General features: G+C 42.0%; 1 protein-coding gene across 1 annotated transcript in view; it reads right to left on the reverse strand.

Annotated features, from left to right (window-relative positions):
• Positions 1-26,798, reverse strand: part of STS (steroid sulfatase) — a 333,313-nt gene that overhangs the window by 280,270 nt on the left and 26,245 nt on the right. Inside the window, exon 2 of the mRNA XM_063450160.1 lies at positions 13,540-13,683. Coding sequence (XP_063306230.1) covers positions 13,540-13,679 — 140 coding nt within the window. The 5' untranslated portion in view covers positions 13,680-13,683. The remainder of the gene's footprint in view (positions 1-13,539; positions 13,684-26,798) is intronic.

Here is a 26,798-nt window from a genome sequence, read left to right on the forward strand (position 1 = left end):
CCAGATCTGTTACAGCAGTGCATTTGTACTGTCTGTATTTTTTTTTTGCCCTTAAAGGGTTACATTTGTTTTAAAAATCTGTGTCTTGGTCTGTCTTGGTCTGTTTTGGTCTGTCTTAGTCAGTATCCTTCCCCCAAATCTCCTTTGGATTTTTGTGACAGGACTTGGTTTAGGGATTGCTGTTTAGTCTGTTTTAGTAAAAAAAAAGAAAAGAAAAGAAAAGTATACATTTTTTTTTGTGTGTTTGTAATTTGTTTTAGTCGTGTGTAAAACATGCAGCGTATGTACAACTTGCAGGAGGCATATGCCTTCTTGGCGTCAGACTCTGACTCCACTGACACTGCGTCAGATTTTGACCCAGGTCAGTTTTCTGACACATCTAGTCAAGACGACATGTCATCTGTGTGTGAGCCGGTTGAAGAAAGAAGCTGTGCTTCCTCTGCTACACCGAATGTGGAGGAGGACTGGGTACCTTCACAGTTAGCTGAGCCCAACGTCCCCCCTTTTAGTGCCAACGCAGGCATTACTGTTAATGTGGATGGCTTCTCCCCAATGCAGTATGTAGAACTATTTTTAGGGGATACCATCTGGGAGGAGATTGCTTTCCCGACTATCTGGGTTTGGCACCCCCCCCCACCACCTCCCCCCCCCCTGTAAAACTATTTAAAACCCCTTACCCCTTCTACAAAATCCCTGCACCCCCTCACACACAGTTACAGGCAGACAGTCACACACAGTTACAAGCAGATAATCACAATCACACAGTCACATGCAGACAGTCACAGGCAGTCATACAGACAGTTACAGGCAGGTAGAGAATTACACACACACAGTCAGTTACAAGCAGATACACACAGTCACACACACGGTCACAGGCAGACAGTCATACACATAGTTACAGCCACACACACAGTTACAGGCAGTCACGCAAAAACTTACATGCAGACAGTCTGCACACACACACACACACACAGTCATAGGCAGACAGTAACAGGCAGCATCACACAGTCACAGGCAGACTGTCCCACACAGTCACACACACACACAGTTACAGGCATGCAGTCACACACACACACACACACACACACTTACAGGTAGACAGTTACGCACACACACACAGTTACAGACAGTCACACACACACAGACAGTTAAAGGCAGACAGTCACACACACACAGTTACAGACAGTCACACACACACACACACACACACACACAGTTAAAGGCAGACAGTCACACACACACACACACACAGTTACAGACAGTCACACACACACATACACACACAGTTACAGGCAGGGCCGGCCTTAGGGGTGTGCGAGCTGTGCGGCCGCACAGGGCGCCATGGTGCAGGGGGCGCCCTGCGGCCGCATAGCTCACACGGCATGTCTGTTAGCCGCAATGCTAACAAGACATTTGCCTTGGGCGGCATTTTCCAGGGGGCGGCAAAAAAAGCCACCCCCAAATGCCCAAGGCAAATGTCTTGTTAGCCTTGCGGCTAACAGACATGCCTGGCTGCTGGGCTGGGTGGGCGGCTGGCGAGGGAGCACTTCCTCTGAGCTGTATGCTCAGCTCTCTCGCGCGCCGCAGAGTGAGGCTGGGAGCCGGAATATGACGTCATATTCCAGCTCCCAGCCTCACTCTGCAGCGCGCGAGGGAGCTGAGCATATAGCTCAGAGAAAGTGCTCCCTCGCCAGCCGCCCGCCAGCGCCGCCCGCCCAGCCCAGCAGCCACTGGACCACCAGGGAGGAAGAGACCCCCCGCCCCCGGCATTCCCAAAGGTAAGGAGGCTGGGGGGGGGTCTAAATAAATGTTAAAAAATTTGTTAATGTGTGTGTGTGTGTGTGTGTGTGTGTATGTTAGTGTGTGTGTATGTTAGTGTGTGTCTGTGTCTGTTAGTGTGTATGTTAGTGTGTGTGTGTGTCTGTTAGTGTGTGTGTGTGTGTATGTTAGTGTGTGTGTGTGTGTATGTTAGTGGGTGTGTCTGTCTGTTAGTGTGTATGTTAGTGTGTGTCTGTGTCTGTTAGTGTGTGTGTCTGTTAGTGTGTGTGTGTGTGTATGTTAGTGTGTGTGTGTGTGTATGTTAGTGTGTGTGTGTATGTTAGTGTGTGTCTGTCTGTTAGTGTGTATGTTAGTGTGTGTCTGTGTGTGTCTGTGTGTATGTTAGTGTGTGTGTATGTTAGTGTGTGTGTATGTTAGTGTGTGTCTGTGTATGTTAATGTGTGTGTGTATGTCAGTGTGTGTGTGTGTGTATGTTAGTGTATGTTAGTGTGTGTCTGTGTATGTTAGTGTGTGTCTGTTAGTGTGTGTCTGTGTATGTTAGTGTGTGTATGTCAGTGTGTGTGTGTGTGTATGTTAGTGTATGTTAGTGTGTGTCTGTGTATGTTAGTGTATGTTAGTGTGTGTCTGTTAGTGTGTGTCTGTTAGTGTGTGTCTGTGTCTGTTAGTGTGTGTCTGTGTCTGTGAGTGTGTGTCTGTGTCTGTTAGTGTGTGTCTGTGTCTGTTAGTGTGTGTCTGAGTGTGTTTGTCTGTTAGTGAGTGTGTGTGTCTGACTGTGTGTGTGTGTGGCTGTCTGCCTGTGTGTGTCTGTTTGCCTGTGTGTGTGTGTGTGAGACTGTCTGCGCGCGTGTGTGTGACTGTTTGCGCGCGCGTGTGTGTGTCTGACTGTCTGCGTGTGTGTGTGGGAAGGGGTAAGGAGTGGGGGAGGGGGGACGGGAAGGGGGGGCGCTGTGAAGATTTTTTGCACAGGGTGCCCAAATGCCTAAGGCCGGCCCTGGTTACAGGCAGACAGTTACACACACACACCAACACACACACACACTCTTAAACTTACAGACAGTGTGGGCTGGAGGAAAGGATTCCCTGAAGTCCTTCCCTGCAGCCTGTTAGGTGGAGAGGCAGGGATTTCTTCTTGCTGCACCTCCATGTGCAGCAGTTACAGCAGCTTGTAAGGGCCGTGTTAAGCCCCGCCCCCACTCAGGGATAGGCTCCGCCCCTAAATGTCCGTAGCTCCGCCCCCTTCTTCCTTCCGTGTGGCCACTTCAGCTTGCTGGCCGCTCCGTGTGTGCTGTGCGACACCCCAGCTGCCATGGGGCACAGCTCACACAGCCCCCTCCAGTCCCAAGACCAGGGTCAAGGCACCCCCCTACCAGGTGGCACCCGGGGCGGACCGCCCCCTCCGCCCCCCCTTAGTCCGCCACTGCTTGTATGCTACCCAATATATTGATAACAATCCAGGTTGCTATACAGTCAGGGAGCATGACTGGCATCCCACAGATGTCCCAGAGCTTAAAAAATTCTGGGCTCTTACAATGCTCATGGGGATTATAAAGAAGCCATCGATTCGATCATACTGGAGCACCAACCCAATAATGTCTAGTCCAGTATTCTCCCAAACCATGCCTAGAGCCAGATACGAGTTACTGCTGAGATTTTTACATTTCAGTGACAATACCCTCTGTCACCCTAGAGATCACCCCCAATACGATAGGCTTTATAAAATACGCCCACTGCTAGACCATTTTCAGGACAAATTTTCAGATGTTTATACTCCCCAACAAAATGTATCCATAGATGAATCTCTAATGAAATACAAAGGGAGATTAGGGTTCAGACAATACATTCCCTCAAAGCGCTCTAGGTATGGCATAAAACTGAACAAACTGTGCGAGAGTGAAAGTGGATACACATTTGCCTTTCGTGTATATAAGGGGAAAGATGGTCAACTGGAACCTCCTGACTGTCCTGACTCCCTGAGGACAAGTGGGAAACTTGTATGGGACCTACTAAACCCCTTGTTTAATAAAAGGTTACCACGTTTATGTGGATAATTTTTATAGTAGTGTCCGTCTGTTTAAAACACTTTATGGTTTACAGACACTGGCCTTCGGCACTGCCAGAAAAAATTCCAAAGACTTTCCACGATCTCTCATAGATGCAAAATTAAAAAAAGGCGAATGTAAAGCACTTCGCAAAGCTGAAGTGCTTGCACTAAAATTTAAGGACAGGAAGGATGTCAACATGCTAACCACCATCCATGACGAACGCATGTCAGACGTCTCTGTCTGGGGCAGAGTAGAGTCCAAACGGGTTTGCATCAGTGCGTATAATAAGTACATGGGGGGGTGTTGATTTGGCTGATCAGTTGATGCAGCCATATCTTATTTTACGAAAAACCAACGCGTGGTATAAAAAGGTGGCTATCTGATGCAAATAGCAACCCACAACTCATTTTTGCTTTTTAAAAAAAATAATCCAGGGAAAACCACCTTTCTCCAATTTCAGTTGAAAATAATTTCTTTAACAATTTATGGAGATGGACAAGTTCCAACAACGGTGCAAGCTGAGTCCAGACATTTTATTTTTAAGTTACCGCCAACTTCTAGAAAAAAACAAAACCCAGAAACGTTGCCGGGTCTGTTTTAAAAACGGGAAAAGGACAGACACCCCTTTTCACTGTCCTGATTGCCCTTCAAAAACAGGACTGTGTGTAGGAACATGTTTCAAGCTGTACCACACAGAACAGGTGTAAGAAGTGTTCCTGAATTTTTATTTTATTTTTTGTTTCTTTGCAAAGCAGCCATTTTTTGTTAGTCAGTTTCCTTCCCCCAAATCCCCAGTTAGATTCTATTTGCAGGAGTCAGTTTAAAGATTGCTGCTACCTGCACATTTGGGTCTAACAAGTTTTCTGGCAGTAACACATAACCAGCTGGCCAAAACCAGATGACGTGTGCAAAAAAACAGAATAAAAAAAAATTACCACTACACTTTCTTTGGGGGGCAAAATGGTTGGGGGAAAGAAGTCAAAACACCCCATCCTCTATAACCTTTGATGTCTACTTTATAAAAATATATAATACTATACTGTCATGATGGTAACATTAACTGGGGGGTGCAAAAATATGTCAAACTGAAGATAGACCAAGCATACCTATATATCAAGTTGAAAAACTGACATATACAAGTTCTGATTGTTGCCTTTTGGCCCCCAAACAACCCAGCAACCCTATACATGGAGGGTATCACTGTACTCGGGATATGTTGCTGAACATATTGGGCAGTGTTTGGCAGTGACACATAACAGGATCTGTTAATTCATGCCTAAAGTACAATGTGTGTGACAAAGAAACAAAAAAAAGATTACTATCCAAAAATTTGACAAAGGCTGGTGGCTGGTAGAATTCAGTGCTTGAAAAGTGTTAAAATACCACCATTTAAAATACCCTGGGTTGTCTACTTTTCAAAAATATATGGTTTGATGGGGGTAAAATACATTGGCTCAAGTGGGACATGGGCGCAGGTTGATTACATGTCAAAATTCCAAGTTGAGAAACTGGTAAGCGAACCTGCCAAACGTGGCCTTTTAGCCCCCAAAGGCAAGCCTATGCATGGGTGGTATCACTGTATTCAGGAGATCTTGCTGAACACATATTGGGGTGTTGTTTGGCAGTGACACATAACAGGATCTGATAATTCATGCCTAAAGTACAAGGTGTGTGGGAAAAAAAAAGAAACAAATTTACTAACTCAATGTTTGACAAAGCCTGGTGGTAGAATTAGTGCATGGAAAGTGTAAACATTCCACCACGTGAAATACCCTAGGGTGTCTACTTTTCAAAAATATATGGTTTGATGGGGGTAAAATACATTGGCCGGCTTCAAAATTTCCCAAGAACACATATTGGGGTGTTGTTTGGCAGTGACACATAACAGGATCAGTTAATTCATGCCTAAAGTACAATGTGTGTGAAAAAAACTGAAAAACATTTACCAACTCAATGTTTGACAAAGCCTGGTGGTAGAATTAGTGCATGGAAAGTGTTAAAATACCACCATGTGAAATACCGTAGGGTGTCTAATTTTCAAAATATATGGTTTGATGGGGGTAAAATACATTGGCCGGCTTAAAAAATGTCCCAAATAGGACATGCATGCAGGTTGACTACATGTCAAAATTCCAAGCTGGGAAACTGATATGCGCACCTGCCAAATGTGGCCTTTTAGCCCCCCGCCAACCGACACACCTCTACATGGGGGGTATCCCTGTACTCGGGAGATGTTGCTGAACACATATTGGGGTGTTGTTTGGTAGTGACACCTAACTGAATCTGAATGTATAACTGAATTGCAATTTATGTGAAAAAAATAAACTACCTATGCAAAGTTTGGCAAAGGTTTGTAGTAAAATGGCTGCATAGAAAGTATAAGAATATTCTTAGATGAATACCCTGGGTTATCTAGTTTAAAAAAAAATATACACATGTGGGGTGTTTTTTGGAGATTTATGACATAACAGTGTTACAATGTCACTATTGATACATTTGAAAAATTTACATTTTGAAACAGCAATTTCCTACTTGTACTTATAGCCCTATAACTTGCAAATAAAAGCAAAAAAACACAAACATTGCGTGTTTTTAAACTCAGGACAACATTTTGAATCTATTTAGCAGTTTGTTTCATTCAATTTTGTAGATCAGTAAAAGATTTTTTAAGTAAAAGTCAAAAAAAGTTTTTTTTTTGAGGGAGGCAGTGTGTGTGTGTGTGAGGTGGGTAGTGTGTGCGTGTGAGGGGTGTAGTGTGGGTTTGTGTGTGGAGAGTGCATAGGGTCTATGCTGTGTGTAGGTGGGTAAGATGTGAAAATCAACCTTAATGTGTCCCCCTTCTTCTTACCTTTCACCAGGGTGGGGGAACATAATGTTGCAAGAACTGGTGGTATGTTAACTTTAGCGAGCAGCTCCTCCAGCTGCAAGCGGACTCTCCTGTACTCCTGTAAGCACAGCACTGTATCAGAGTTTTGCAACTCAGACCCTTCCCTCCCTCTGCTGGAATGAAGTGTCTTTGATGGCTTACACCAAGGCTGGCTCTGCATGGGCCAGGCAGGGTAGATGAAAGGATCTCTCCTGCTGGCCTTGGTCCACAGCCATCAAAGCCCACTTGTAGTTTTCAGCAGAACCCACCCCCGCCCACCTGAAATCCTAAACCACCCACTAGTGGGTGGTAGGGACCAGGTTGACTACCACTGGGCTACACCAAGGCCCAAATCAGTGAACTAGTCCATAGAAGAAAAAAAGAACGTAGTGCACCTTTACAGAGCTACTGTCAAAAAAGGGGTAATAAAAGTGATTCCAACTACAACAATTGAATCTGTGAATCACTACTGCCCAATATAAACATGTCAGAGGCATCAGATTTGGTAAAGATTTGGAGTGAATTACTGGCTCTCCAACCACCCCTAAATATTGTAGTACTACTTTGTGAACCCATGCGCCCCATTTATTCTCTCAACTTTTACTGAGCTATGAGGTCTATAGGCAATGTGTAGTTTCTATTTAAGACTGAGGCTGGTGGCTAATTCCTGCAGGCACTTGTGTACAAAAGCTAAGCCATTGTCAGATCCAACTGTTATTGGGATTCCATATCTTGGAACTATCTCAGTAAGCAGGAAACGGACCACTTCTTTCTTTTGTTATTTCTTCTTTTCTATTCTGGTGAGCTAGGCTTCTACCCAGCCAGAGTAAGAGCATTAGATGACAAGGATATAGCGGAATTCACCAAACAAACAAACCAAACACTGACATAACAGTAAAGTCAATGTCAGATATAGGTAATGCTCCAACAGTTTGATTCCTTGGTTGTTGGCTTGTTCCTTGTCAGGGCTATATTGGCACATTCCATGCATCCTCTGGTGACTGCTTGTGTTACTGTAAACGGGCAATGTTTGCAGCCCATGACGTGGACAACTATTCTCCCATCTTCTAATTGGTACCACTTGTTATTCAGGGAATGGTCTAGTTCCTTTTTCCATTCCATTTTGTTCAGCTAGGCTATATAGGAGTGACCAGTCAGAGATGGGTACAAGGAACAGCAGGACAAGGGTTGACTGAGGCACAGAGTCTTTCAAAGTGACATGTTTTGCAGTGCCGTCAGCCAGCCTGTTTCTAATAGCCACACCAGCGTTTCCTTTCTGGTGGGCTCAGCAATGGATGATGCTAACTTGGACAAGAGCCCAGACCACTTTGAGTAGTGCCAAAATGTCAGATGAATGTTTGATGCATTTTCTTCCAGAGTTCAGTAGGCCCAGTTCCTTGTACAGGGACCCATGGGCACGAGTCAGTGTAGATGTTGACACGTAGGCCCGCGACCAGTTGCCCTGGTCAGGTTCTGGGAGTAAAGTGGCTAGGTTCAGTGAGTTGACAGTTTCACAGTGGTTCCTTGGGTTCTCACATAGCATGGCTTAGTACTGTTGTGGCTGGACAGCATGTGGAACACGAACATAGAGTTCTTGTCCTATGGTCAATTTATCAGCTTCTGGAATGAGGAGAGAAACCGCAGCCACTGTTCTCAGATAAGGGGAGAGGCTTTGGGGCACTGGAACCCGTTGTTTGGACAGGTATGCAACAGGATGCTGCCATGAGCCCAAGTATTGGGTGAGAGCATCAACAGCAGATTTCCTCTTCTCCTGCACATACAGGTAAAGCACTCTTTGGTGATCAGGAAGTGCTGGGGCTTGGACCAAGGCCTCCTCCAGGGTTCTGAAAGCAGTCTGTTGTTCTTGTCCCCATAGAAATGGGTCATGTTCAGGGCCGTTGCATTGATCACAAGATTAGTTATCCACCTGCGACAGAATCCGGCACCCAAAAATGCACGCTTTTTCCAGTGACTGGTGGGTATGGGGATGCGGCACGCGGCTTCTTTGCATCCTGGGCCAAGATTATGGCTTCCCTCTGAGTTATGGAATCCTAAGTACTTACCTGCTGTGCAGTATATTTGGGCTTTTCTTCTGGACAACTTTTATCCTGCTTTCCATAAGATTCTTACCAGTTGTTTTATAGCTTGCAGGCATTTGTTTTGAAAGGTGGCAGCAATAAGGAGGTCATCCCCACACTGCAGGAGCATACAGTGGCCTGGCTCAGGCATGAAATCTCACAGATCATGACAGAGTACTTCTCCAGACAGGGTGGGGGATTTTTTTTAAACCTTGAGGCAGTCTTGTCCAGGTTAATAGTCTCTTAATTCTGGGAGGTCAAGAGCTGTATTACCATTTGGAGGATGTAAGAAAACCCAGCATTTTCAAGACTTTTTCGAACAATATTTTGCATGTTTTCCCAGTTTTGTTTATTTGGTAGTTTCAAAACTACATAACCAGCGACCACCCCCCTGGCTCATTATCACCAAAGGAAACTATCAATTAAGCGCTCTTCCTGTTTGGCTGCCGTTCGCATAGGCTTACACTACGTGCAGGAGAAAACGGCGGCCATCTTGTTTTCACGAAAGGAGGCAGCGGGACTTGGTCATCAAGTGTCTGGAACTAAAAATCAGACACTCGACTTCCCGAACACCGGTCAAACTATACAAACGCGTGCTTCCTTTTCCCGAACAGCTAGGAGAGCGCTGTTCGGTAGTTTGGTTCCCACGAACCAGGGGAACAATAACTACTATGAGCCAGGGGGTCCATTCGTGCATTAGTTTGGTTTTGTGATTTGTTGAAATAGAAGACCGCACAGCCTAAATTCATGGAACTGTTTCTGGGCAGGAGCCTCGTCTGCGGTTGGTCCAAATTCAACTTCCATAAAATTTGAAAACCCCTGAACTGAACTGGATGATTTTTGGATATGTTGGTCACCCAGATCAGGGCTATCAGGGTATATGACATGGGGATATATATCATTATTAGTTGTTTGGTTAAAGGGACACTCCAGGTACCCAGACCACTTCTGCCCCTTGGAGTGGTCTGGGTGCCAACTCCCACTACCCTTAACCCTGCAAGTGTAATTATTGCAGTTTTTTATAAACTGCAATAATTACATTTCAGGGTTAACTCCACCTCTAGTGACAGCCACTAGAGGTCACTTCCTGATTTATAGCAAAGGTTTTCTTTGCTTGAGCGTCGCTGGACGTCCTCACGCTGTGTGAGGACCTCCAGCATCGCTCATTTCCTCATAGGAAAGCATTGAAAATATTTTTCAATGCTTTCCTATGGGGAGCGCTAATGCGCATGCGCGGCATTGCCACGCATGCGCATTGGGTCTCCAAGGCCAGTGGGTGGATCAGTCTCACCGGCCGACGGAGACAGTAGGAGGAGCAGCGCGGAGGAGGAGACAGCGACGAGGGACCTCGTCGCTGCCTCAGGTAAGTGACTGAAGGGGTTTTCACCCCTTTAGTAACTGGGGATTAGGGGGTGGGAGGGAGAGGGTGCCTCCAGTGCCAAGAAAACGGATTGTTTTCCTGGCACTGGAGTTTTCCTTTAAGGGTAGCCGTCACATTATCTTTATCATTTTTCCTGTTTAGTTCTTAACTTTTTCTTTATTCATGCCAATCATGTTGCACATTGCAAAAATGCCTCATATGTCATTCACTTTAACTCATGACCTACTATCCGTACTTACTGGAATCTCCTTCTACATTCTCTCATTAAATGGAATCTCATTCTGCATTAATTGATTCTAACTATAAAAACGGCAAAATAAGTATCAGTAGATATCCCTAACACAACACACAAAGTCCAAGATCCCAATACCGACTATGGGGTCATCTACCAGTATTCTCAAGATTTCTACAAAATATATGCCATCTTGGTGGCATATAAGACTAATCAGACCTACAAATATACTAACCATAATTCAAATGGCCAAAACTATATATTAAAATAGCCATAACTCATACTTCATGATCCTACAAACACTAACGTGAGAGTACTTCTTTATTATTTATTTTATTCTAATATAAATTTTACATTATTATTCCTTTCCTCTATGTTCAAACATCCCTTTCAGACACAGGCGGTGAAGTAGGGGTTAAAACAGTCATCACAATGTAATTTTGGATACACCTCTTCCCCCCCTCCCCCCCCCCCCTACCATTGGTTAACACACAATGCTTTGACCAATCACCGACAACATTTATGTTCAAAATACAGCCACTTATCTGTGTCTAGTTCCCCTCTGATGAGCCTTTCTGGCGAAATGCGCGCGTCAGGGCTCAGGAGGCTCACTCACTATACTCTTGGTGTTAACATCCACTAATAATTCCATTACAGATAGCCGATACCACAAGTTATGGAGCAGGCCCAGAAGAAATATAACTTTTCCGAACAAACAGTTCGGCAGGGGCCCATCAGAACCTGTTCCAAAGCATACCTCACGGAGTAAGACCCAGTTCATTTTCTTGGGGTTTCTCTATTAACCCTTTAATTCCCGGCCAATGCACCAAACTGGAAGAATTCTTGGGTCAGAGATGATGCAGGGACACTCCAAATACTCCAGAGACAGGTCATTGAAGAACAAAGGCTATATATTGTTTTGCAGCTGCAAAGTCCCAGTCAGACAATAGTCTTGGAATACCCGACTGAGCACACGTTTACAAGAGAAAGAGTCTTCAGACCAATTTATACATACAGCAATAATGGAAACATACTGATGCTGTACCACAAGCCAGTTCATGTACAGATACTGAGGCCCAGTGGTCTCATATGCGGTATATTTTCTTCCACAGATATCAGCAATCAATGCCACAAGCCTTGATAGAAACAAGTGTCTCTGTGGACTTAGTTAGGCTTTAACCTGTCATATACATGTGTGTACTTGAATCAGTCATCCATGAAAGTTCTCTCTTACCTTGGCTCTATCTCTGTCTTCGGGACTGTGGAATTCAAGCAGATTTTATACAGTCAGGATCTCCATTATTAGCACTCGTTTGCACAATGCCTCCTTGCATTATTAGCACCCTTTTGCACAATGCCTCCTTTCATGTATAAACTTACCTAAATGCTCACCGCACAAACCTCCTAAATGTGACCTGTTAGAAGGAAGCCTAATGTAAGCAGCTGGGAGGGACTGAAAGAACAGAGACCCAGGTGCCTTTACAAGTTTTAATCTAAATTACCAATGCATTTACCTGAATATCTGCATGCCTCTGTTTCAGCTGCAAAATGTGGATTTGAACAACTGACAGCCTAAACTTTTTAAACTATAGGCTTCCATCTGTACCCCATATGCTGTTCGTCTAAACCAAACCCCAGAGAAGGTGGAATAAATAGAAGAGGCATACCCAGGTAGTCCCTCTAATGGAAGTGCGGTTTACGGAGTCTTCAGGGATAAAGACTTAGACTCGGCTGGGCCTCATGTATGCAGTGGACCGCTGTCATCCCCTCAGGGAGAGAGATGGGTAAGACTCCTGGTTGCTGAAGTAGGTACCCAGGCGGGCAACTCTTGCATATGTGCGGTTTGCTGGGTCTTCAGGGATAAGAGGCTGAACCCTGGCATGGCTTCATGTAGGCAGTAGATCACGTTCATCCCCTGAAGGGTTACCCAGGCTTGTGACTCAGAGATATGCTGTTGCTGGGTCATCAGGGATAAGAGGCTGAACCCTGGCATGCAGTGGACCATTTTCATCCCCTGAGGGAGAGGTTGCATCCGACCCCCAGTCACTAAAGGGCGTACCCAGCCACTTTTACAATAGTGCATTGCTGGGTCTTCAGGGCTTAGATGCTGGCAGGACTACAAACATATTGCCTGGTGAGTATAAAAGAAAAATCTAGGCCTGCATAAGCAGACTCCTTCCAAACTGCTGTGACGGACAGAAAAAAAGACTGCCTGATGGGAACCAGTTTCAGAGTGTTATTTCCTGTTCTTTCTGCTATGAGGGGAGAAGCTAACCCAAGAGTAAATGCTGCCATGATTGATCAGGAAAAAGCTATTTTGTATTAAAATTCTCATCAGGCTCAGTAACCTATTACATCAGATGTATATTTTAACTCTAACCAACGTCAACTGGAAACTCACTGAGCATGATAGGAGTTTTAGTCTAGAAAGGTAAGGCAATTTCTGGCCCTTAATTAGATGGAACATAAATTCTCAACAGAATGTCTTGGATTTTTTTCCATCTGAGCTCTGTACCTAGGAGGAGCAGAGATTAAAAACCAGAAGCAATTAAAATGTTTTCTTTATCAATGAGCATCCAGCCTTGGGCAACCTGTTCTAGGTATCTAGGGTTAGCATGCTATGATACCACACACAAAAATTACACAAAATTGATATTGCCAGCCAGGAAGTATTCCAGGTAGTTGATTGACAGCAGGGGAGATCCCTACACACACAAAAAAAAAGAAATATGGTATTCATTTCGAGAAGGAAACATTTTCAAAAGAAATGCTGTAGGGAAAGGGTCTTTGCACCATACTCAAAAAAGTAAACCGCTAGAGCTTTAGCACAGTCAATAAGAACACATGCAAAAAAATATATAATTTTTACATACAAGCATGTCAATGAAAACCTTGACATTTCTTAATTGAAATCACGTAATTGTCATGCTTTTATGTTCCCAATGCAACATTTCTTTACTTGTTTTTTAAATATACCATTTTTATACATAAGGAATGCTACATATTATTAGCACCAAATAATGACACTTGTATATAGCCAGTCAAGTCATAATCCTTGGTCCTTAAGGGGTTGAAATACACTTCAGAACGATTTACGTCAAAGACTTAACTGATACTTTTGATCTCTATAGCAGATATAAATATAAAAAAAAAATCCAAACCTAATTGTGTAGTTTCCATAACAGCCAACATCTCCAATTCCGAGGTCATCAACCATTATTAGAAGATAGTTAGGCCTTGGCTGGGTTGCATTCAGCGTACATATTGTTAGCACAGATGTCATCCAGAATAAAAGTCTCATATTTCTAAATAGAAACAATTAACCAAAATAAATGAATAGCAGAATATGACATACACAAGTATGATACATCAGGCAGGCAATAATAAGTACATATAACGTCAAGTCTGTGTATTATATACGAAAGCACTAAATTGATGCATTGATTTTACCATCTAAGTTTCGTTCATTCAAGCAACACATCCTCTTTCTCCTTCTTTTATATGTTAGGGATACTCACTTAACTGGGATTTGTGACAACAATACAAGAGAATTGCATATTTTAGAACAAAAAAAAAATATCTAACTTTTGCCCTAAATCTTACAATTCCATTATCACTTCTCCAAAACTCATGTGAGTAGTAAATCTGTGTATGTCTCCATTCCCATTCCGAATGCAAGTTCTATTCAACAGGAAAGCATAACCCAGTGGTGCTTAATCTCTTTGAAATAGACGTTATTAGATATTAGCTTTGAAACAAATATTTAAATTGCAAAATTAACTTGGTGATCCATACACAATATAATTTACACTAAAATGTTTTCTGTAAAAACCCTTAATTTGACTTTTACCAGTGCCATGGTCTTTATTGTACCTAGGACCTTCTACAATAATAAAATGTTTTTTGAAATCAGTGAGTCGCTTGTGCTCCAATGAATATAATGTGCTTTTAGGGTCCTGACACAGCAGACAAGAACAGAGCAGAATCACTGTCCTATTCTAATGCATGTATCGATATAAAGGAATACAACCCGGCACAGTGTTCTCTTTAAGTATTAAACCATTATTTAAGGTAAATTGTCTCCACGTACGGGTAATGCGGAATACTATGGGCACCATAACAACTTTATCTGTTATGTTGCTATGGTCCACCCGCACATTGTTACCTTTAAGTTGTAAACTGTTCTTGAAGGGTTTAACAATAGAAATGTGTTCCAGTTAATGTGGAAGCAATAGCGTGAGGAGACTTCCAGCCAATCATTGCCAGTGCCAGCTCCATTATGTTACAGCAGAAGAGGGGGAAAGATTGTCACCTGGGGACACATGTTTAATATTTACCATTCAAGGGGATTTAAAACGTTAAGACTGCACTGGTGGACTCCAGCCACCATAACAACTTCATCTAAGTGGTTAAGTCTTACATTTAGCAAACCTAGTTGCTTCTGTAAATTAACGTCTACAAGTAGGCTTTTTGGGCTACATACGTAAAATATACATACACAAATACATAGAGATACATTCACGAACCATAAATAGATGATCATGTTATCGCAACTAGTTTTGGTTTATTACGAAGATTAATGTAGCCTGGTCTTCTTCATGTACTCTGGGATCAGGATTTAGGTTTATCAGCGGTCAGTATGATACAATGATCATCACAACTCTGACTGCATTCCAATGAGAAAAGGAAAATCAGCATGGGAATTGCAAACTAATCTAACAAAACAGTAGCATGCCTTCTATGATTGAACAGAGAATAGGGATGCACAAGTTGATGGATTGAAAATCAAAAATCTGAACATGAATTTTGCATGATTTCATTTTCAGTTTGCAAAGCTCATCCATAAATTTAGCCCAAGAGAACTTTATTTAGCATCTTCTTAGAGTTCATCTAAATTTGTTTTTCAAACCGTACATTCGGACGTTTTTGCAAATTATTTTATCCAACTGATCATGTTAAAATAAAAGTGGAATATGAACACTTGAATATGCAAATGAAAAAAAATGTTAATATTAATGCTAGATGTGCTCTGTATTTGTTGACGGTTTTAGAAACACATACTCTAATCACACAAATCAAGTGAACCATTTCATTACGGAGAAACATAATTATGGATGTGCGGATTTTGCGTTAATTAAAAAAAATGTTTAGCATGCCATAATGAACACCTTAAAGCAAAATTAATGGAAATTTCAGCTTCTTTCCACCCACTACCCTACAAATGAATCATAAAGCTGTGTTTTTAAAGAGTAGATGTAAATCAAATCACCTGTGGTGGTGTGGAGGACGCATACAGTATACATTATTAATAGACATGGCTGTCTGCGTCAGGAACACAGATATTCCTATGGAGTATGCCATGTTTTCCAAAACAATCACATTTCACTGCAAGCCAATCTGATTATTTTTATTTATAATGCATTTGTCACTGTAATTAGTTCAGCAACATTGTTCATAAACCACTGGTTTCATAATAGAGAAACAGTTATGTTTAAGGGAAAAAAGCCTTTATGAATTTTGCACATAAAAAATAAAATAAAAAAATTATTTAACGAAGAGCACTTTACAAAAAAAAAAGTGATTAAGAAAACTATTCTCTGATGTCACTTCTATCTTTTTATAAAAGTTACATGGGTTTTGGGTGCGGAGCCTGATCTCTGAGCAGTGCAGACGTGGGCAGCATGAGCTCCCACCTAACGTGTGGATTTTGGGCTACAAGCCAAAATACTTACCACGGTGCACTATCCACATCAGGGTTGCACTGCTGAATCGACTGACACCTCACTCGAGTCCGCCGAGGCGGAACACTGAACTGATGCCTACTAGAGCTACCGCTGAGGAGAGGCGGATGCTCTTCCTGACACTAGACTTACCAAGCGACTCAGTCGGACTCCTATCCCTCCCCCCCTTTGGACCGGGGGGAGGTGTCATCCAGGTCTTCACTGGGCGCCCATCGGTGCGTGATCCAGGGTAAAGCGCTTACAGGGACCAAGAAACAGGTCCACATGCTCCAAGTTAAGATGACGGTTACACTGAGTCCAGATGGCGGGACCCCCCATGGGAACAGCATAGCAAAAGCCTTTGACCACTTCTGGGCACAACTGTGGGCCAAACTGACACAGACCCAAGCAGTCATTGAAGTCTCTTGATGGCCCAATGCTCCACTTACACCAAAACCAGCTCCAAAGAGCACTGTCAAACCACTGACCGCAATGAAGCAGGAGAGGAGGGTGAAGAGAACACCCTGACGCAGACCCACCATCAGTTACCGCCTGTCTGGGCCTCCACACAACCGGAGATCTCCCACACACAGCCCTAAGCATCTGAAGCCACACCAGCCAACATTATGCAGCCACGACACAGGAGAATGCCATTGCACGGAATGCCTCGGACTATTCCCAGACCTACGCCGAATGCCTGCCAACATCTGGTATCAGGTGAATGGGGACACTTGCACCATGATGACTTAATGGGACTGAATGGAAACTACACATAATAATCCTGACTCTGCTTTAATAGTTAATGGATTTTTTAAGACCTGATGTTCCTTCTCTCCCTCCACACCCCTGCAATGCTAATAGCACTTACCTACCCTTTCCTGATTAACCAGTTCCAGGGGAAAAGTCTCACTCGTGTGTGTATCACCATATTGTAGTACATCATATATTCATTTAGAGTTACTTAGTTTAATCTGCACTGTATGACTCACTCATTTATCTTTTCACTATTATTTTATTATACTCCTTGCTCTTTAACATTGGTTACACACTTTAATGAATCACTACATGTTTAATGTCTCCATTTTGACGATCTCAACGTGACCTAGCACATTAGACATACTTATTTAGCTTGTATTATACATTTTTAAAAATGTATATATAGTTTCCCTTTAAGTAGACAACATGTGATTACCTCTGAGTTAAAGACTTCTTCCAAATCATTTTTTCCCTACATTATGCAATTCAGTTTTCAGTTCAGTTCAATTTAGTGTTTCATGGAAATTAATTTATTTTTCTCATGATAATTTGGCACAATTGTATGATTATGAATGATTTTCTAGGTTTTGAGAATCAATGATCGACCTTTGTCTGTGATGGAGTCCCAAATTTTGAAAATTGAGGTGTTAACGCTGGAAGGTAAGAAAAAAAAAAATCACATGGATACAACATTGATTATTGATTGCATACTGACATTTTGCTCTTCATGTTGACTCCCTCCCTTTTCAGTTCCTCATCACCACCCTTCTTTTAATGGCACCCATCTTCAATCATTTTTCTTTCCTTCTATCACCAATTCACTTGCGCAATACCAAGTTGGCAACAAAATCCTCAAGTGATTTGCTCTTTCTTTCTAGATATTACATAAACCCTCATCATTTCTTCCTAAAGGTGACGGGGGCTAATACCTGGTGGCAGGGGCAGCTCTAGACTCTAGACTTTGCAAGGCCTTAGGCAAAACATGAGGCTTGTGTGTATAAGGAGCTGTAGATATAATGAAGGGCGGGCTTGCAGCATTGGACACAAATTAAGTCTCTATATTCATCTTCAGGGGCTTGCATTGTCACGGCTCCCTATGCCGCTGCTTTGTGAGCTCTTTGACTGTAGTTATGGAACAATTTGCAATTATTGCTAATCATTTATACACAATTGGTAAAGTTGTATAACCTGGCAGTTGTGTATACATAAGTGCCAGTGTAAAGGGGTTATTTGAAACAAAATTAACATTTTAGTTGGGCTTTTAAAAAATCGTTTACCAAATAATAAAGTTACAGATAATAAAATGATGTTATAGACATTTTCCCCACATATTCTATAAGCCTTTACATGTAGATTATCATATATGTGTTTTCCTATGTATTGTATATGTATGTATGCATATAATATATATGTTGCTTGCAACTTAACCTTTGTATTACCCAACCCATACACTACCACCCTCACATTGCAGACACACACACACACACACTTAAACACGAATACACAAATACATATACACACTGATACATGCACATGCATACACACACACACAAACACACTGATGCACAGAGACACAAATAGTGACTATTACAGACATACAGTCACAGTGTGTATTTATCTGGCCCCTAGGCAGTGTGTGGCTTCATAAAGGAACCACACGCACAGTACACTGGGATGGGGATCGCATCCCGCTCTGCATAGGAGCGCAGGGTGTCACGTGACTACCCGGTGCTCAGTCTGACACCGCATGCTGCCAGAGAGTGAGAGGCCCCCTTTCCCTGCTATGTCAGGTGAGAAACAGCGGGGGGGGGGGTCCATCTATCTGTAGGGCAGAGCCGAGCCAGCGCTACCATCACCTCCGGCACCGGCTCTGTAAGAGAAACAACTACCTACGAGAGCAGGAGAAAGGAGGTATGAATGGAAGAAGTAGGAAGGGAGACATGGGAGGGGGAGATAGGATTGGAAAGGGAGATATGAATTGAATGATGGGGAAAGGAGATATGGATGGGGGACGTGGATGGAATGGGTAAGGAGGAGACATGGATGGGAGAGATGTGGGGGGACTGATATGGAAAGGGAGAGAGGGATGTGAAAGGGAGAGAGGGATGTGGAAGGGAGAGAGGGATGTGGAAGGGAGGGAAGGATGTGGAAGGGAGGGAAGGATGTGGAAGGGAGGGAAGGATGTGGAAGGGAGGGAAGGATGTGGAAGGGAGGGAAGGATGTGGAAGGGAGGGAGGGATGTGGAAGGGAGGGAGGGATGTGGAAGGGAGGGAGGGATGTGGAAGGGAGGGAGAGATGTGGAAGGGAGGGAGAGATGTGGGGGAGAGATATGGAAGTGGGAGATATGTAAGGGAGGAAGAGATGTGGGGGAGAGATATGGAAGGGAGGGAGACATGGATGGAAGGTGGAAGAGAGACATGGAGGGAAACAGATATCAATGGAAGGGGGAGAGAGACATGGATGGAAGGGGGGGAACAGAGACATGGATGGAAGGGGGGAAGAAGAGACATTGATGGAAATGGGATAGAAGCGAGTGGAGTGGACTGTGCAGACACACCTTTGCCTGGAGATTGCAGATGGCAGACAGTGCAGCTACCTAACTGGCTGAGACTGCAGTTTGCAGAGGGGCTGAGGGAGCAAGCAAAGCAGACACTCCAGACAGTGGAATTACTACTGAGGTAGTAAGAAATTTAAGGGGGAAGATTTTGAGTTAATTATATAGGATGTACCCAGGATTATATAACATTTACATGAGAATGATGCAAGTAATTTTAGCTTGTGTTGGTCTAGGTCGAACTCTTCTGCGGCCCACATAAACTTAAGCCTTGTTTATTTGGCCCGAGTTAGCCTTTGAGTTTGACATACTTGCTTTACACTGATCTCCTCACAGCTTCACTGTTCTGTAAGATACAGGTTCAAAGGGGTCCCTTCTCAGTTCCCAAACTCTTCCTAGCTCAACCTAGACTATCGTAGCCCAGAACTGAAAAGCTGACCAGCTTTCTCTGCATGACAAATTCAGAAACCTCCCATAATCATTTTGACTTTTATTGGTCCTTATCAGTAGGTTTTTTGTTTTTTTTGCAAGACAGTTTAAGGAAAGCTTTTGACATTACAAAGATAATCTAAATCATTTGCATATCAGAGTGATCCCGCTGTAAAGGGCAGTCCAGATACACAGTTCTGGTCAGGTACCTTTGCACTAGTGAAACAGCAATTTCAGATGCATACTCCGGACCTCTGATTTAGGTTCTTTCTGTAGTCGCACAGTGAACTAAAACAAGCTTGAGTTGTTTTCCACTCTCAATATTCCCTTGCATTCTGTTTTGGTTTGTTTGCAAATTATCTAAGGTCTCCCTAGTGGAAAAGTCATATGTAGATATGGACCCCTTACTCATTGTGCATTGAGTGGTATCAGCTACACTTTACTGATGAGTCACAATAAAGACCAAAAATGATCATGTGAAGTTATGTATCTCTCCTGCAGTGGAAGCCAGTCAGCATTTCAGATCTAGACTTTCCTTTAGGATGGGATTTGTTGATTATGCAAATTGTTTAGGTTTTCTCTGAAATTGTATAATACTGCATCAGGCAATGTTGTTTAATCCTGAAAGGGTTGGTGCCTCATACAATAAATATAAATCCATTTTTAGTTTCTATTTAGAAATGTGCAGAATCACTTAAAAATAATAAAAAATAAATAATTCCTAGCACTAAAAGCTACTACACAATGCTTTACTGCATTTTAATAATAGTGTGAAAACAAAAAAATATATATATTTTCCTTTATTTTCTCCTACTCACTGAAAATGTTGTTTTATCAGAGAATCCATTTAAAGCATTTATTTATATGCAGAATTTTTTTTTTGTTTTCCATAGAAATGAAAAAGAACTGTTACTCCTTTTCAAGTGAATGGACACCATACACAAGTGTTGTATTATTATTGTTATTGCCATTTATATAGCGCCAACAGATTCCGCAGTGCTTTACAATATTATGAGAGGGGGTATTTAACTATACATAGGACAATTACAAGAAAACTTACAGGAATGGCTGAAGAGGACCCTGCTCAAACGAGCTTACAGTGTATAGGAAGCGGAGTATAAAACACATTAGGACAGGAAATTGCAACCAAATAAGGTGGGAGTGAAGCAGAGCTGGAGGAGAGCGTAAAGTGCTGCACTTTAAGAGAGAGCAAGAGACAGATATGTGAGGTAGAAGTTACTCTGGGAGGCCATAAGCCTTCCTAAAGACATGGGTATTAAGGCACTTCTTAAATTATTGTAGATTAGGGGAGAGTCTGACGGCGGTAGGCAGGCTATTCCATAGGAAGGGAGCCACCCGCAAGAAGTCCTGCAAGCGTGAGTTGGCCCTACGGGTGCGAGTAGCAGACAGGAGAAGGTCACGGGCAGAGCAGAGAAACCAAGAAGGGGCAAACCTATGGATCTGTGAGGAGATGTAAGAGGGGCTAGAATTGGTCAGTGCTTTATAGGTATGGATTAGCACTTTGAATTGACTCCTATAGGATACAGGAAGCCAATGTCAGAACTGGCAGAGGGGTGACTAGAGAGGAAAATCAGTCTGGCAGCAGCATTTAGTAGACTGTAGCGGGGCAATATGGCTTTTGGGAAGACCAATCAGGAGAGGGTTACAATAATCCATGCAGGAAATTACTAGAGTATGGACAAGCTCCGTGGTAGCATCTTGCGTAAGAAAGGGGCAGATGTGGACTATGTTTTTAAGATGGAATCTACAGGATTTGACAACATACTGGATGTGAGGCTCAAAGGTGAGGCCAGAATCAAGTATGATGCCAAGACAGCGCGCTTGCAAGGATGGACTTATGTGGATACCACTAACTGGAAGGGAGAGTGAAGGAGGATCAGTATTCCATTTTTGAGAGATTGAGTTTCAGAAAGCGAGAGGACATCCAGTCAGAGATGAAAGAAAGACAAGCAGTGACACGTTGCAGGACGGCAGGGGAGAGGTCCAGGGAGGAGAGATATATCTGGGTGTCATCAGCGTACAGGTGGTAGTGGAATCCAAATGAGGTAATAAGTTTGCCAAGACAGGCACTATAAAAAGAAAATAGAAGGGAACCAAGGACAGAGCCTTGGGGTCTCCAATCGAGACAGGACGATGGGAGGAGGTATCATTAGAAAAGGAGACACTGAATGAGCGTTGGAAAAACCATGAGAGGACAGAGTCATGGAGACCGAGTGATTGAAGAGTTTGAAGAAGGAGAGCATGATTAATAATGTCAAAGGCAGCAGAGAGGTCAAGAAGAATTAGTATGGAGTAATGGCCTTTTGATTTAGCTGAGATTATGTTGTTAGTAACTTTGATAAGAGCAGTCTCAGGAGAGTGGAGAGGGTGGAAGTCAAATTGAAGAGGGTCAAGGAGAGAGTTGGAATATGGAAGTGAGACATACGGGTAAATACAAGTCTTTCCAGAAGCTTTGAGGAAAAAGGGAGCAGGGATATGGGACGATAGAGGGGGAGGACGAGTCAAAATAAGTTTTTTTTCAGGATAAGTACTACAGTGGCATGTTTAAGGTCAGGAGGGACAACGCCAGAAGAGAGAGAGAGAGAGCAGTTGAAGATATGTGTTAAGGATGACACAATACAGGGGGAGAGAGATCTGATAAGGTGAGATGGGACAAGATCGAGCGAGCAAGTGGTGGGGCGAGAGGAAAGGAGAAGTGCAGTGTTTACTTCCCATTCATGTCTTTCTGGGTTTCAATCTACATACAAGTCTCACCAGGAAAACACAGGCTGAAATGTCTAAGCCATGTCATGGTTAAATTGAACATAAAGTGCAATCTGGTGGATTTCTTACAGAAAACAATATGTTCAGATAAAAAAAAAATCTTTGAAATAAAAATGTATTAAAAAATAAATAAAATTGTATAATGCTTTGTAGAGATCATGTATTGAAAAAAGAATGGAGCCTAAAAAGCACAAAGGATACTCTAGGGAGGATTATTTTAATAAAAACAATTAAAAATACAACATAATAAACAATTTACTGAAATTAAATACTGCAAATTAGCAACTTTGACAGAACAACAGCATTTTAATATGGGTTCAGAAACATATTTGCCCCCCATGTTTGCTTTAAAAACATGTTTCAGCAAAAATAACCCTAGTAGAATGAATACAAATACTGTATAGGATAAAGAATGGACTGTATGCAGCTTTATACAAAATATCAGTGGCTATCAGTTTAAACCTAACACATTATAGCTTACTGGTAGCGGAGTGAAAAATAAACTATTTACACAGGACTTAAATGCAGTAAAAAGCTACTTTTGCATATACTTTGTACAAACATTCAAAGAACAATAACGAGTCTCTGACAATCTTCCTTTTCATTGTTGCTCAGCATGACTTTGTTTACTGCACGGGAGCTCAATATAGGTTTTCAGTTGAAAATAATAGCAACACATCTGACCACGTTAAATGATAGCCACTCATTCTCAAGTACTTCACGAGACACTGAAAAGAAGTGTTTAACCTGAAAACAATCAGTAAATTGGCACTTCTGCAGAAGAAAGACCATTATAAAGCTGTGCAGATTGTGTTCTTTTATAAAGATCAAGTTCAACAAGACTGACACTTTAGAGTGCCGTTAAAAAATAATTAGCCCTCCTTAAAGCCAGCGAATCTTTTTCCAGAGGAAAAAAGAAAAAGCATGACAATTCATTAATGGAACGCCAATCAATCAGTTACTGAATCAAGGTCACAGCTCATTTCATATATCGAAAATAACCATCTGAGTTCATGGTAATAGCTCTTAGCATTCGCTGAGATGTGCCAAGTTTACTAACTGGAAAGAATCATCAATATAACTGGCTGATAAAAACTACTCTTGAAAACAGGGAAACATCATAGTGAAATAATTATTCTGGTAGTTAATATTTAACCCCTTAAGGACCAAACTTCTGGAATAAAAGGGAATCATGACATGTCACACATGTCATGTGTCCTTAAGGGGTTAAACAAATTAAATAATAAACAAACTATGTAAAAGCTCAAAACACCATTGTGAAAAATTAAAAAGTAGTAAATATGATTACGCAAAACATTATATGTAAAAGAATATTTATCTTTATTCTTACTTGAACATAAGGTTAATTGCATGTAAGCACAAAATATATATTTTTAATTTGTTTTTGTTTTTTTTGTCCTCATGTCACTACTTTTTATTTGTTCATCTCTTATTGGAAGGTACAATGCCTTCGATAAATGAACATTTGTTTCATTTTACCCAAATGAGTTTCTATAACTCTTGGCCCTGTTAAAAGTTTCTGATTTGCTTGGATTGTGGTTTCTTGGGATACTGGACTCTACTTTTTGGTGAGTGTCAACTGTGATCAACTGCCTGAAAATTGGTGGATGGTGGATGGACTTTAGCCTTTTTTTCACAGGGCTGATTTGAACATTGCTCACTTTAGCTCCTACTACGAACATGCCTTAAAACCTGTGTAAACATTATTTTTAATTATACTACAGAAATTGTCATCTAGGGAGCTTTCTAGTTATAGAGCAAAGTCCTTCAAAAATAACACTGTCCACCACTATAAAGTGGTTGAAAAGATCTGCCTCTGTGAGTGATCATAAGCATTATAACTGCTAATGTTTAACTCTTTGTTATGTATATATTTTAAACTATAGTGAAGTTTATTCCCTAAACTGGTCATTTTATATTATATTTTAAACTATAGTGAAGTTTATTCCCTAAACTGGTCATTTTAGAAAAATTAATAAGAAACTACAAAATGTACTCCAAATAGTCAAACTGGAAAATTCTCCAACTCATTTAGCTATTTAGTATTTTTGCCATACATTTGTCTTTTTATTTATCCACAAAACAAAAATATGTGAAAAAACTAGATTGTTTTAAATTTCCAGTTTATAAAGGGCTATTCTAATAATGGATCTGACTGTGTACCTTTGTTCAATTTATGGTATCTATGCTGCAAGTATTGAACCTAGATAGGGACTAGCAGCATGTTATGTTCTTTTGTTAAAGGACCACTCTAGGCACCCAGACCACTTCAGCTTAATGAAGTGGTCTGGGTGCCAGGTCCTTCTAGGGTTAACCCATTTTTTCATAAACATAGCAGTTTCAGAGAAACTGCTATGTTTGTGAATGGGTTAAGCCTTCCCCTATTTCCTCTAGTGGCTGTCTCATTGACAGCCGCTAGAGGCGCTTGCGTGATTCTCACTGTGAAAATCACAGTGAGAGCACGCAAGCGTCCATAGGAAAGCATTATGAATGCTTTCCTATGTGACCGGCTGAATGCGCGCGCAGCTCTTGCCGCACGTGCGCATTCAGCCGACGGGGAGGAGAAGAGGAGGATCGGAGGAGGAGAGCTCTCCGCCCACCGCTGGAAAAAGGTAAGTTTTTACCCCTTTCCCCTTTCCAGAGCCGGGCGGGAGGGGGTCCCTGAGGGTGGGGGCACCCTCAGGGCACTCTAGTGCCAGGAAAACGAGTATGTTTTCCTGGCACTAGAGTGGTCCTTTAAGATAACTGCAAAATGCATGGTTCATTAAAATCCATAACCATCTCAATTTTCTGAGCTTGTTTACTTCTACATTTAAACACAGCAAGTGCCCCCTCAACTTCAGCCTAGGCACACACCACTGACCCGATACCTACAAAAAATGTTCCAGAACTGCTGAACGCTGGTGGAGAAAACTACTTCAATATCCCCATAACCACAAATGCCTATTGTGACAGACCACCTGGCTCCTCGACTGGGTGCCTCCGCTAGTCGATGCTTCCTAGCTGACGTTACATAGTTACATAGCTGAAAAGAGACTTGTGTCCATCAAGTTCAGCCTTCCTCACATTTGTTTTTTTGCTGTTGATCCAAAATAATGCAAAAAAAAAAAAAAACTAATTTTGCAACAAGCTAAGAAAAAAATTCCTTCTTGACCCCAGAATGGCAGTCAGATTTATCCTTGGATCAAGCAGTTATTACCATACATTGAAAGATTATATCCTTGAATATTCTGTCTTTGCAAGTATGCATCTAGTAGCTGTTTGAACATCTGTATGGACTCTGATAAAACCACTTCTTCAGGCAGAGAATTCCACATCCTTATTGTTCTTACAGTAAAAAAAAGCTTTCCTTTGCCTTAGACGAAGTCTTCTTTCTTCTAGTCTAAACGCATGACCTCGTGTCCTATGTAAAGTCCGGTTTGTGAATAGATCTCCACACAATGGTTTGTATTGGCCCGAATATATTTGTATAATGCTATCATATCCCCTCTCAGGCGACGTTTTTCTAAACTAAATAGGTTTAAATTTGTTGACCTTTCTTCATAGCCGATATGTTCTATTCATTTTATTAATTTTGTAGCCCGCCTCTGCACTTTTTCTAGTGCCATAATAGCCTTCTTTAGAACATATTCAATATGTGGTCTTACCAGTGATTTATAAAGAGGCAAAATGATATTTTCGTCCGAAGAATTAATGTCCTTTTTCATGCATGACAATACCTTACTGGCCTTGGCCACTGCTGATTGACATTGCACATTGTTGCATAGTTTGTTGTCTATAACAATTCCCAAGTCCTTTTTGTGTGTTGTTATCCCTAATTCACTTCCATTAAGGGTATACGTTGCTTGTGTATTCTTTACGCCAAAGTGCATAACTTCGCATTTTTCAACATTAAATTTCATCTGCCATTTGAGTGCCTAGTCCCCCAGTCTATCTAAATCCCTCTGCAGCAAAGTAATATCTTGCTCACATTGTATTATTTCACAAAGTTTTGTTTCATCTGCAAACACTGAAGCATGACTTTCAATGCTGTCTTCAAGATCATTTATAAACATGTTAAATAGAAGGGGTCCCAGAACAGACCCCTGAAGGACACCACTTGCCACCTCTGAAAATTTACCATTAACAACAACTCTTTGTACTCTGTTTTTAAGCC

This window comes from Pelobates fuscus, chromosome 1 (assembly GCF_036172605.1).
Source record: "Pelobates fuscus isolate aPelFus1 chromosome 1, aPelFus1.pri, whole genome shotgun sequence".
NCBI classification, from domain to species: Eukaryota; Metazoa; Chordata; class Amphibia; order Anura; family Pelobatidae; genus Pelobates; species Pelobates fuscus.